The 14,355-nt window shown below is 38.7% G+C and overlaps 1 protein-coding gene across 1 annotated transcript; it reads right to left on the bottom strand.

Annotated features, from left to right (window-relative positions):
- Positions 1–2,421: 2,421 nt before the first annotated feature.
- LOC124148807 (transcription initiation factor TFIID subunit 11-like) lies at positions 2,422–10,815 on the bottom strand. The gene is made up of 4 exons (XM_046520114.2): positions 10,433–10,815; positions 8,826–8,913; positions 4,406–4,502; positions 2,422–3,518 (listed from the first exon to the last, which is right to left on the bottom strand). The coding sequence occupies exons 1-4, from the start codon at positions 10,693–10,695 to the stop codon at positions 3,385–3,387; spliced, it is 582 nt and encodes a 193-aa protein (XP_046376070.1). The 5' UTR covers positions 10,696–10,815; the 3' UTR covers positions 2,422–3,384.
- Positions 10,816–14,355: the final 3,540 nt, after the last annotated feature.

Genomic DNA, 14,355 nt, shown 5'->3' with positions numbered 1-14,355 from the left:
GTGCTCATATGGGTTATCTAACCTTGGGCTGATGAATCAACACTTTGACCACTCGGTTACCCAGCCGCTTAGGGACAACAATTTGACTCACAATTCTGACCAGTCGATAATTTTAGTCTCCGATCAGCGGCGTCTACCACCTAACAGCTCCAAATAAGAGTACAAGGGTTGATTGAAAGGTTTTGAGCCTCACATGGAAGGAATTGTATAACAGTGAAACCAATTTGAGTCATCTGAGCAAATTATTTCATTTTGAAGTCAATAATATACAAATAATCACTCTTGACAAGGTCAATATGCCAAAATAGGAACCAATGACCCGCCCCCTGTTTTCAAGCAGACGGGTCAATTTCATTACGCGACAGGTCAATACTGATCATGTGACGCGTAAATATAAGAGGTCAGTGTCGGTCACATGGTTTCAGGGTCTACATTGAAATGAATTGTTTCGTCACATATGGTATGGATTAACCAATGGAATTGCAAGATTCTTAATAGAGGTATACCAAAATAAATCTGTGACCTCTGGAAAATGGACAAACTTGAGTAGCATGCAGGGAGGAAGTCCACCACCCCAATCACATTAAAATAAGACCTTAGTTCTCGCTACCGCTAAACAAAGATCTGAAGACATCCCATTAGAGGTCACGTCAGAACAACATTTCATCCGACCAATCAGTGCGTCGCTTACCAGATTATGAAAGTGACAACCGGAAAGTGATTTCTAATCATGCAATCTCGAAAACTTTAACATGGGGTATTCCGAACGATAGTTACGGGTTTAACGACTGAATCCTTATCATCGAGACCATCTATTAGTCATTCCAGAATGTTTTTTGTTCAGGTTTCAAATTTGTAATCGAGAATTTGACAAAATATGTTTCAAAGCGTAGTCGCCAATTTGAAATTAGTGCCGTAAAACACGAGAAAGCTGCCTTCTGATTGGTCATTCCATTGGTCGGTCAAAGTTCGCGCAAGGTCGAACTGGCGTGACCCGTAGGGGGATGTCCTCAGATCTTTGTTTAGCGGTAGCAAGAACTAAGATCTGATTTTAATGAGATTGTCCACCACCCCTGCCTATGCCCCTCCCTCTGCCACTGTAATTAAGTGCATGCAGAGAGAGTCTTGTTGGGAACTCCCATCCTGGACAACTTGTGATGACAGCAACACCAAATATGATTCAGGAAATCAACAACATGGTGATGATTGAACGTCGAATGACTGTGTGTCATATTGCTAGTTCAGTCGGCATTTCCCAGGGAGAGAGGACATTCCATTATCACAGAAGCTTTGGCAATGATGTAAGTATCAACTTGTTGGGTTCAAAGCTTCTGACATCTGATAAAAAAGTCTTTGAGGCCAATCTTGCAATGATTTGTGACTTGATGAAACTGGGTTCACCACTTCCAGCCTGAGTCCAAACAACAATCAAAACAGTGGATAGAGTTGACCACCACCACCAAAGAAGGCAAAGGTGCTGGAAAGATGGCCCCCATGTTCTGGGAAGCCGAGGGCGGACTATCTTCCAAAAGGCCAGACCATAAATGGAGCATATAATACTGCATGTTTGTGGCAATTACGGGATAAAATTAAGACTACAAGACTTGGGAAGCAGAGAAAAGGTGTTCTCTTCCATCAGGACAATGTTCCAGTGCACAAATCATGGCTACAATCCACAAGATTGCTTTGAATTCTTTCAATACCCATATATTCTCCTGATCTAGCTCAGTCAGACTTCAATCTGTTCCCAAACATGAAGAAAGTTGTAACCGGAACCCATTTGGACTTGAACGATGATGTCTCAACGTTTTCAACAGCCAAGAGGACTTACCTTGAAATTGGGACAAAATCCCTCCAACATCAATGACAAAGGTTTATCAATGTGGAAGTGGACAATACCGGTATTAAAAATAAAACATTTTGTCTTTAGGTCAAGTCTTCTGTGTGAGATTCAGAACATACCAATCACCCCTCGAAGCAGTCTGAAAACTTCTTTTTTCTGATGTACCCAGCTAATACATCATGAAATGTTAGGAAAGATACATTGACCATGTAAGATAAATAAAGAACTGTGATCTTAGTGATGTACTGAAGATTCTGTTGATGAAACTTATATACACTACATCCCTCTATCACCTGTGTATAAACATGTGCTTCTACTTTTAGTGAATTTATGAAATGATGTTATACTGTGTCTGTACACTAGCTGTTGTCGATCTCACTAGAAGCAGAGCATAATTTGATTTGTTAACAACAGCGGCTACACCGCAAGCAACTGTACGTACTCAGGGATGACGTTGCTGCAATGGCAACTTGTAAGTTCTTTTTGCATGCTACATACAAGCACTACACAGTAGTTGCATAAGAACCTCAAAGACTGCACAACCATCATCTAGAGAAAGTATATATCAAGAAGCACAATGTTGTCACAAGTCAGTTTATTCTGGACAAAACAACAATACATTTCCAGAAGACTTTCACCAACCTAACAATGTTTGTTTCCAGAATGTCCAGTAGCTGAAGTAACACAACAGCTTATTCTCCTCCATGTAGACCGTACACCTCCCCATCACTGAACTGGATCGACGCATGCACGCCATACACACGCACCTGAAGTATCCTGAAGTAACACAACAACTTATTCTCCTCCATGTAGACCGTACGCCTCCACCATCACTGAACTGTATCTACGCATGCCATACACACGCACCTGAAGTAACCTGATGTAACACAATAGCTTATTCTCCTCCATGTAGACCGTACGCCTCCACCATCACTGAACTGTATCTACGCACGCCATACACATGCACCTGAAGTAACCTGATGTAACACAATAGCTTGCTCTCCTCCATGTAGACCGTACGCCTCCACCATCACTCAGCTGGATCTACACATGCACTCCATACACACGCACCTGAGGTATCCTGAAGTACCACAACAGATTATTCTCCTCCGTGTCGACCTATGCCTCCACCATCACTCAGCTGGATCAATCAATAACTCAATCAACCAATCACTCAATAACTCAATCAATCAATCTCACGCATGCACACACACAGAGCTCCATTACTGTGTACTCACCATGGTGACCCACCAAGAGAAAATAAAATCATTTGCGGTCTAATTTTGAAATTAATATTAAGTGTACTTGTTTTGTAAATACACAAATTTCTATCAATACTTACATTTATTTTCTCAAAACTAATGGCCCACCCTCTACTATGTCCAGTTTACCATGTAAACACAAGATGATGTTTCAGCAGAACACTTCACATATGAGACACAATCAACATTAGTTGTGGGGGAAATAACATCCCATCCTAGATGTGCTTAATAGTGGCTGAAGTTCCTCCTGATAGATTAACCAATAAGGTCCTGCATGTGTCATGGCTGAAAGAAGACTTTCTTTGTCTTAGATGAAGGAATAAGTCCAGTGTTTTTAAGTCTGCGAACTGCTTCTCGAAGGTGTCTGGGTTGCAGTGGTCCGGTATCATTCCACTGCTCCGTTACGTCCAGTGCTGGAACAGACACAACAGCAGGGTGAATATTAGGAACTGACCATAAATAAACTCAGTCCAGGCCAAATGGCAGTCCTAGGTAAGCTGATTAAATCCATAAATATTATTATTTTCTATGGTGGGGTGGGGTGGGGTTGTAAATGTGGACTTGTCCCTGCCCTTCTGCCAACTCACATGATGTATATCAATCTAACAGATAACACTGACCCTAATGACCCAGAGACAGTGTCAAACGTCAAACACTGCACATAATACAACATCAGAACCTAGACTGGAAATGGCCACAAAGCAGTGAAGCATTGTCTCCCTAGTCAAGTATATCTGGGGCGGTCGGGTAGCCTAGTGGTTAAAGCGTTCGCTTGTCACGCCAAAGACCCGGGTTTGATTCCCCACATGAGTACAATGTGTGAAGCCCATTTCTGGTGTCCCTGCACTCATAACATCAGAACCTAGACAGGAAATGGCCACCAAGGTAAAGCATTATCTCCTTACTATCTCAAGTATATCCAATAAAAAGGTATCCTCTAGGCAAGTTGAAATTTCTTAGTTTTGACATGTTATCATTATTCGAAAGGATTGTTCCCTGATATAGTGAGTGAGTGAGTTGGGTTTAATGCTGTTTGAGCAGTATTCCCATCATATCAACGTGTCAGCTTAATATGGATGAAAACCATGAGCATGGGTGTGGTGCTGACAAAACTAGAAACATCATTGGGGAGAACCAGGATTCAAGTAGGTTTCTGGCGTGCCCAAGGGACACAACTCTGCACTCTGTATTTAAGGTCACTTGTCCACAGACACAAAGACTGTAGTTAATTTCAAGTTTTGGCAACTAACAATGAAGTACGCTGGATGTTGAATTAACCGCTTTCCCCAGCCTACAGTACCTGACTCCACAACTTCTCCAACAAAGACCTTGGCAATACCCGACATGGCGATGACCACGTTCTGGGAGACGGAGGATCCTGTGATAGACTGCATCAGCTGAAACAGGAAAACAGAATCTACATGAAACCTGTACAGTTGTTATGTTGATATTTTTGTGTAAATGGTCGTTTGATATATAAAAGAAAGGGGCTCAGGTAATGTCTCCATTTCCCGAGTGAATGGTAAAACGCCGCTTTTAGCAATATTCCAGCAATATCACCGTATCAGAAATGGGCTTCACACATTGTACCCATGCAGGGATTTGAACCCAAGGCTTTGGCCCTTTAACCACTAGGCTATCCCAGTCCCTTTCCTGAAACTGAAGAAATCTAGACTTACCAAAGTATTGTCATGATTGTAGCCTTGCTGGGGAGTTTTCACATATTTGTTGAGAATAAAGGTACCAGTTACTTTAAGTTTTCAGATATATGATAAAGCCCTACTGTCTACTAATCAACGTAATCAAGTCGTCCTAACAGATCTACACCATGTACGTCATCTATAGCAGCAACTTCACACTTTGTACATAAACAGCTAATATCATTCAATTTTTTTAAAACATGAACAGGTACTGTTTAAATCAAAATGATTTTCCTTGGAAGGTGGCAACATCAACAAGTTTTAATTTGATTTAATTTCAATTCAAAGGTCAATGAGTGAGTGAGTTTGGTTTTACGCCGCATTGAGCAATATTCCAACAATATCATGGCGGGGGACACCAGAAATGGGCTTCACACATTGTACCCATGTTGGGAATTGAACCCGGGTCTTTAGCGTGACGAGCGAATGCTTTAACCACTAGGCTACCCGACCGCCCCTCAAAGGTCAATGAAATAAAGAAGATAATCTAAAGATAATCTGAAGAAGAAGACAGGGTTTCCAACAATATGTATTGTCATTCTGTGGAGGATCAGCGCTGTGTGGTAAAAACTATTTGTAGTTCCAAGTCCGGTTCAAAACATATTTATTTTTCATTGGTTTCTACAGAAGTAAAAACTAAAGGGCAGGAAAAGTGGGAATTACAATTTGAAAACTTAAATTGGAACAATATTTATAATAAAATTTTCAGTACAACACAGGATGTCAAACTGCTATGGTTTCAATACAAAATTACCCACAGAATTCTCACCACTAATACTTTTCTGTATTTACTCAATTATGCTCAGAATGATTTGTGCTCCTTCTGTCACAATGAAAAGGAAACAATTACTCACTTGTTTTGGGAATGTGATGTAATAAAACAATTTTGGGATGAAGTGTCATTGTGGATCGACCAGTGCTTTCATGTTTATAATATGACATTTTGTGCAGAATTGATACTTTTTGTAGTTAAAGAGAACATAAAAACAGATAAAGTGTTTGATTTACTTTTACTAATTGCAAAATACTATATTTATAGATGCAAATTCCAAAATACAAAACCTTATTTTCATGTTTATAAAAAGGAAGCTTTTTCACGTTACAACATTGAAAAAGATATTGCTTTCAAGACAGGTAATCAACAGAAATTCTATGGTGCTTGGATGCTGTAACATCAACTTTTCGAAAATGAGGAGCAGCTTTCAATTTAATTTTAGTTTTGTACTTAAGATTTTAATGTTTGAGACCATGTACTTTCCTAAACTGCAATATGATATATAAACAAGAGTGAATGTGTGAGTGAGAAGTATGTTATTTTCTGTAAAAAAACAAACAAAGTAAGATGTACTGATAAGTTGTGCTTTATGTCATGGGCTTTCTGCTACCCTGGGCAGAAGCCCATTTATGTAACAGGTGCGTCTTTCTAAAAACAATAAAAGAAAGAAAAAAAAATATGTATTGTCAATAAAACCTGTATTTTGAACACATTTGCACACTTTGCTAACGTGTCTCCTCCCTAGCTCCCAGTACTGCCACAGAAACCAACTTGGTATAGATAATGAAGGAATGGGGGATTATGGTAGCTGCAGCCAACAGTGAGATGTCTTCAAGTATCGCTGATCACAACGCTGTTATAATATACTACATTCAACCAGTAAAACAGGAATGTGTGAGAGCAAAAAGAATAACACCAGCTCAATGCCAACTGTGTTGTCTTGGTTAAACATGAACCAAGAGATAACGTCAAACAAGAATTCCATTTTTTTTTCAAATCTTGTGTTGACATTTGAATAGAAACAAATGCAAATCATAGCAGTGAGTATATTAAGACTGTTTGTATTATCAGATCAATTACAGTACCATCACAAGAAAGTCAAAAACTACCAGCTCTAAGTATGCTGAGAAATGGCCAAGAATGACTAACACTGGTACACTAACTCTGACTTAGTTACACACCTAATCTTAATTTTCAACTGTACATAAAAGCTCAGTAACATAAAAGAATTACCACTGCTTGATTCAAACCATTGATTAAAGCACATCTTGAAATTGGAAACTGTGTGGATTCAAAACACTTTACATGCAAGGGGAGATAACTTCAGGGATGGGAGATGCTAACCATACATGTTCCTCAAGTACACAACTGTTTTGCATCATATTTAAAACATGATAATAATAAAATAATGATATTCCCATAAACAAGCATTTCTTATGTATTCACTGCAAATCAAACTAAAGCAGATTTGGTTCCTAATAATAAAACAATTAATAAAACAGAAACATTGACAAAAAAGATTGAGAATTGGTTGGTTGGTTTGTTGTTTAACGCCGCACACAGCAATATTCCAGCTATTTGAGAGCGGTCTGTAAAATAATCGATTATGGACCAGACAATCATGAGCAGATTGAGAATTGTTCGTCCACTTTCAAGACATGGAAATTTTTGCTGACTTTTGTAAAGAAAGATCGAACCATTTTTAGTTAAGTTCTGAAAATAAAGTAATCAATCGTTGGTTTCAACGGTGGTAGTGCGCTTCCTCAAAAATACAAATTCACAACTCAGTGTGAGTTGTGAATTTGTTATTTTGAGGAAGCGCACTACCACCGTGGCATAAGGTTTATGGTGTGCAAAGTTCCATCACAAATACATAGTGCAGTGTTCCCTTGCTATTGAGCCCTTCAATATAGCGCTAATACGGTTGAAGCATGCAGTTACTGATGGCTCTCAAAATTTACTTACATTTGTAATAAATTCAAGTTTTACACTGACAATGTTTTTCCACATCTCAAAAACCATTATCAACAGCTCACCGTGATCCCGTAACACCAGAAACACCAGTCAACAAATACACAAGTACACAATATAATCCCATTATTTTACTATCTGGTTATAAAAACGTGTTCATTGTGCTTATGTTTGTAATATAATGTACGAGTTTTATTCAAAATTTCATTTAACAATGTCAACATATATTTCGGCGAAATCTTGTGTGAAGTGATCGGTAGATTGCACAACTCACTGTTATTTACAGCAAACAGTAAGATTACCACTATTGACGCCTTGAAACAAATTTAAGTTAATCTTAATCTCAGCATATAAAACAATGCCTAGGAGAACTGTTTTGTATTTTCTTCCACCATGCATGATTACAAACCTCCACCATCACCGCAGTCAAAGCCTAACTAATTTAAAACATGTTAAAAGCCGCACTCAGCAATATTCCAGGTAGATGATGTCTTTCTGTAAATAATCGAGTCTGGACCAGACAATCCAGTGACTGGTTATATGAGCAATGGTCCACCCTGTAGGTGTAAAGTGACACTATTAATAAGTCACCTGACCACCCAATCTGCTAAGTCACCTAAGTCACCCAACATGTACACAATACACGAACATGTCAATCTCATTAAAATCAGATATTAGTTCTCGCTATCGCCAAACAGAGATCTGAGGACATCCTATTACAGGCAGTGAGAATGACCTTTCATCTGACCAATCAAAGCGTCGCTTACCAGATCATGAAAGTGACAGTCGCAATGTGTTTTCTTATGCAACCTCGAAAATGTTAACATAGGGTATTCCAAACAACAGTTACGACTGACTCCATCAAAATTATTGTCTATCTCTAACTTCCGTGGGATTAACACATAAATGAAGGAGGCGTTGCACAGTACATGGGAAGCACTTCCATACATACTCAACCATAGATTAGACATTCCAGAATGTTCATTTGTTCAGTTTTCAAAATTTTAATCGAGAACTGTGTCAACATATTTTTCAAGCGTAGTCTGAAATGGAAGTCGCAAGGTGGAAATGAGTGCAGTAAAGCTCGAGAACGAGAATGTCGACTTCTTGTTAGTCAATTCAGTGGTCGGTCAAAGTTCACAAAAGGTCGTTCTGACGTGACCTGTAATAGGATGTCCTCAGATCTTTGTTTAGCAGCAGCGAGAACTTAGATGTGATTTTAATGAGATTGCAAACATGTACACAGAAAAAGCAGGACATTGAAGGTGTTTTACCCTTTTTATTGCTGCTCTAGGGAAAGCAGCTCTCCTGAACATCTCATATCTGTTGAGCTGGTCTTCGGAGAAGTTGGACACCAGCACTCTGAAACAGTTGTTCATCATATTTAACAGCTGCTGAACGTGAAGGTTAATCACACTCAAAAGTATTGACAGGTTATACGAACACCCATATCTTTCACCCTAACACCTAACATTAACATTTTTGCTTAACATGTGCAAGTGTTTCTTATTTATGCTTTGTGGATAAAAAAATGGAAGCAGATTAATGTTTCAAACTTTTGGTATTGTAGAAAGTATGTGCAAAGGCTTTTTTTGTTGTTAAAAAAGTTGCCACCATACAATGGACATTTCGCGTTTTCATTTGTAATTAGAGAAAGGTTTCACTGCTCATACTTTTCCTTTTCTATTCGATCCAACATTTGTATAAATTCACAGTGTTCCAGCAAATCTCTTTGACAGTAATCATGTTCACAGCAAGATAGTGTCAGATCAATTGGCAAAGAAAACATTCTGGCCAAACAATAATTGGCCTACATTTAGAATTAGCACCACAAATCTATTAACACTTCACATTAATGCTTGGCAGCTTGGGTTGCATACACCCCTGAGATTGAAATTCGGGATAATAATGAGCTTCAAGCATTATTTTCAGCATGGAAAAAGCACCATAAACATGCACTATAATTTTAATACCCTATGACATAATTTGTAAAATTTTGGTACAAGATACACTGGCAAAACAATGATGTGTGACCTCAGCTTAATAACAGGCTTGCCAAGGTCATCGAGCATGCATAAGCTCCTCACAGTGGTCTGTCATTTCCATAAGCAATGCCACTGAATATGCCCAGTGATGTTGAGAGTTTTCAATATTTGTTTACGAGAGCCTGCAGCAGTGTATTTTTTTGTTTATAGCAAGTACCAGTTTATATCATTCTTATTTTCAAAATAGTTTCATTTCAAACTTGATTCATGAGGCTAAAGGGATTATAAATGGGAACTGATACATATTTTTTTTATTCATTAATTCTCATTATAATGCGCAGGAATGCAGTTAATTAGATAGTTAACTGACATTGTACAATTCCAAACTCAGCCGACCCAAACACGATCGACCATGGGACATCTTTTCAAATAAATCCATCAATCACAACAATAAGTAAGAGCTGTGCAGGGTGTTTAAGGGGGTTGTACCCTTTTCTTATACATTTTAAAACATGGGAGCCAAGATGTGCAAATAAATGCACTTGTCGCATACTGCTTTCAATTTTCAGTTGTATTTATTCTTCACACAAAAATGTCAAGAGAGCAGGATGAAATGGTATAACAGTTGATATCAGGTTTCAGCAATTTTGTTTATTTATTTGTACATGTTTTATGCAAACCCAGCTTTGAAATTTACACCTTTGCACATTAACAACTTGATGCTAGGTCTACATTTCCTAACGGGTATAAAATACAGAATATATTATATAGTCTTTGGAACGGATAACCGAGATCCGCGACGGGGTCCTACTGTCAAGACATGACCATGACTCCAAAGTGTCTGTGGTACTGGTAGTCAATATTTTCAATGCTAAAGATTCATAGAAGAAACTAACTGCATTTTCAGTCTTTCTTCCTCTTGTTTTTCTTTTTTCTGTTTGTTATGTGTGTTCTCTTCTTCATTTTCAACCTTCTTCTTTTTATCTGGCGGCGACTCCGAAGACAATCTACCATCTGAATGCTTCCCTTCCTTTTCCGGAGTTTCGCCCGACGACTTGACCGGCGATATATCTGTGTCTGGTGGGTTGTCTTCATGGCTCCTCTTCAGAGGCGAGCTCATTTCTTTCTCCTCACTTTTCATTGGACTACCGAGATCCATTGTAAATGTGCTACTACTTCACACTATCTAAAATAAGAGGCTGGTAATTTCACATTCTCTGCTTTCTTGAACTGAAATGTTGACAAATACGGAAATCGGAAGTGAAGGACCGGAAGTTATGGAATGATGGGTAAGACGATAAAAGTATTGTCAGTACAACTAATTCAATAAGTTAAATATCATTAGGAAGACTCTGTTGGTCACACTATTTCGAACATGGGATATATTTATCTTAGTAAAGTAAAATGTGTATATTCTTTCTGTAAAGGAATTGTTCCGTATTAAATATATCTCAATAGGCAACAAAGTTTCATTCTCTAGGTGTAAATCTGAGCATAAACATGCAACTACAGTTTTACATTTCTAATTTCTGTTAACATACATATCAGTATCAATTCTTTTTTAAATGTTACAGATTACATTTTCCTACTTTTAAATACTGACATACCTGTCACTGAATAAGGCATCAATAATGTTGATATTATAACTACGTCTGTCCCTAGGGTAAGAATGTTAAAAGACCCTTGAACATATAAAATCAACTCATTCTACGTAGATCCATAATTCTCTGTGTAATTTCTCTGAATACATCCTAACAAATTGAAACTGTCTCTATTCCATTGAGGCATAAAGTAACTCCGGGTAAACAACCACGCTTTATTAAAAGATGAATAAACAAAACAAACACTCAGGTCAATTAAATGTAGCAGTTATATCAACAATGTCAAGGGAGCACAAATGTAAAGAAATTTAGGACAATTTCTTTACCTTCTGTTTTCAAGTGGGACTAAAATCAATTTGGCCTTTTTGTTTCAGTTGACCATGGGCTGTTATTCTGTAACGTACGCCTTGGGAAATGCATTTGCAATAACTACCGTAAAGCTTAGAAAAGAGTGGGAGTTGTGGTCTCTGTTTCGACAATAAATGATAATTTATTCACTGACGTTTTCCATGTTATTTTCATTTATTTTTCTGTCCCCAAACTGCATGTTCCCACCCGAATATATCTGTGATACAAAAAAACTATTCTGCAAAGTGAATAATTTTTTGAGCACCCTATTTGTACAGTCTGAAAAACTTCCTAAACATGCAAAACTATAAAATGAAAATAATGCTATTAGTTAAAGTATACATTTGTATAATTAACCCATCTAACCTTAAAACCCCACTTAAACTAAGAACCCACCTCCAACCCTATTTTGTCCAAGGTTGGTGGGGGCATGGGTGGCCGAGTCGTCTAAGGCGCTGCGATTCGCTGTGCAGAGTTGCGTCTCTTGGGCACGCCAGAAACCTATGATTGTGGGTTCGAATCCCGGTTCGCCCCGGTTATGTTTTTAGGTTTGTCAGCACCATGCCCGTGCTCGTGCTCGTGGGTTTCACCGAAGTAGTAAACGTCTGAGGCCTGCATCAAATCGGACTTTCCTCCCACATTAAGCTGACACGCCGTGATATAACTGGTATACTGTAAAAAGCGGCGTTAAACCCAACACACTCACTCACTCACTCCAAGGTTGGTATGAAGCCTGTCTAAGCCTAAGCACTACCTTAACAGAGCGGTTGAAAGTATATCAAAGTATTGCTTAGGCCCAAAGAAGAGATACTCAAACTGGATTAGTTCAATATTTAAGGGTATTTTTTAACAAGACTCATCCTGGATGAATTTGTCATTTAAAGTGATTTTATCATTAATAAACGTGCAAGTAATTCCACGGCATTTGATTGTTTTCCAAGCAAATGATTTTGCCTTAGTTTCGATAAACCTACATGACATTATGTCCCTATCTTCGAAGGCTATTTTGAGAAGACTATCCAGTGACACGCATAGCCTCCAGTTCACTTTAACCATTTTTTAAAGAATTGACTTCAATATTGGTTTGCATTTACAGAAGTGTCGATCATAAAGGGTGCACGTTGTATAAAGCTTCAATGCATCAATTCTTAAGACAGTACTAACACTACATTAGTTTATCATTAAGCATATTTCATATACAACATGATTCGGATCGGGAAGAACTTATACACGTTATTTTATTATTATTATTTTATTTTTTTTAAATATATGAATGTCGAATAGTAGAGTTAGGGGGTGTGACCAAACCGCACGAAGCGTCATAAAATCCTTGCCCCATGCGGTCAGACTTTTCGGGGTGGTGCGTGCAGGGAGATTTTGTGGTGGCCTCGATAAGGGGACTGGGGGTGCAGTTGTGGCAAGCGGTGCATGGTGGGATACAATTAGTCAAACATAATGGGGAAAGTATAGTCAACTGTAAATTATGACCCCCCAAAAAGGTTCGGATCATAACAATAAGATTCAATGTTCAGGTACACCAAACCTTGGCGACTTTTATTTCAGCATGCATCCAGCGAGTGATAGGTAACCCGTTGTGTCAAGATTAAAGTTAACTGGGGCCATGCAAAGACGTGTATATACGTCCGTGGGCCATGACAAATCGCTATAGCATAGAGGGGTCGGCTAACGGGTGAGGAGCTGGACAAAGTTAGTAAACCTCACGCGATTATCTCCCTTTGACCATAAAAGTCGTTTTGAGACATCATTTTATCTTACAAAAAACAATAGACAGTGGGGGTCCTACAATGTATTATCTCATAAGATAAGATTATTTTTTTATTTAGACATTGGGCCATTTGTAAGTTGACTGGCGATCGTTACAAACGCGATGAACCTCCCCCAATATTTCGGACGTATTACCAATTGTTTGACAACACTTTACGACGGCCTCTAAATAACTGTGTCAGTCCATCCGATATATTAAGTCGCCTCGTGCGACCAGGAGAGCTTACAGGGGACATGGCTATTCTAAATTCCACGATCTGGAGTAATTAGCTCCGTTTTACTGAGGGTTAATAATAGACAGAAGGAAATAGATGCTTCAAACGTACATATCTAATCATTCTAAAAGTTTCACTTGATTAATAAAATGTCCTTTTGAGCAGTCATGCGATTTGAATTGACGTGAATGGCGACTATGCATTATTTGGTAACGCGAGGCCACATCAGAACAAAAATCTTTTCTTATAACTTAAAATGTTCAAACAGTGATGCTTTAGTACCTCCTTTTTATTTCCCAATGTTATCTGTAGTACAACAGACGTCATCGAAAACATGTCAAGTGCATTACAGCTTAATTCTATTTTCGATTCGTGAAGATCCGGGTTAGAATTGGTCTTCAGCAATTCAACTCTGCACAATCCAGTGACTGATATCATGAGCATTGATCCACACAAAAACGATTACATCCATCAACCAAGTCAGTGAACCTGACTATCCGATCCCGTTAGTTGCCTCTTACGACAAGCATAGTTGCCTTTTATGGCAATCATGGGTTGCTGAAGACCTATTCTACTCTATCTTCACGGGTCTGAAAACTGTTTGAACAACAGGGATGGGTGTACCCCGCCAGCTCTAGTAAAATTGCATTTATAAATGATACGGAAGGCATGTCTGACATCACGATGATACAAAACCATCGCAGAAATGCCACGGCTGACACCCGAACAACGCGAGCGAGCCCTGGATATGATACGGGTGGGAGCCACCCATGCCCACATTGCTAGAACTTTCGGTTGCTCCCGTGTTGCTGTTATTAACCTGATGTAATGTTACATGCAGACCGGACAGGCATCAGAAAGGCCAAGGAC

The sequence above is a fragment of the Haliotis rufescens genome, unplaced genomic scaffold (assembly GCF_023055435.1).
Source record: "Haliotis rufescens isolate VD_foot unplaced genomic scaffold, xgHalRufe1.0.p SCAF_6, whole genome shotgun sequence".
Taxonomy (NCBI): domain Eukaryota; kingdom Metazoa; phylum Mollusca; class Gastropoda; order Lepetellida; family Haliotidae; genus Haliotis; species Haliotis rufescens.
This window is presented reverse-complemented; position numbering and strand designations above follow the sequence as displayed.

Bases quoted from the DNA above. Each gene is read 5' to 3' on its own strand.
- LOC124148807 (XM_046520114.2), bottom strand. From the start codon at position 10,695: ATGGATCTCGGTAGTCCAATGAAAAGTGAGGAGAAAGAAATGAGCTCG. The intron at 8,914-10,432 runs GTTAGTTTCTTC...CAACTGTTTCAG, and splicing joins GAAGAAAGACTGAAAATGCA to AGTGCTGGTGTCCAACTTCT. The intron at 4,503-8,825 runs GTAAAACACCTT...TTCCTGTTTCAG, and splicing joins CTAGAGCAGCAATAAAAAGG to CTGATGCAGTCTATCACAGG.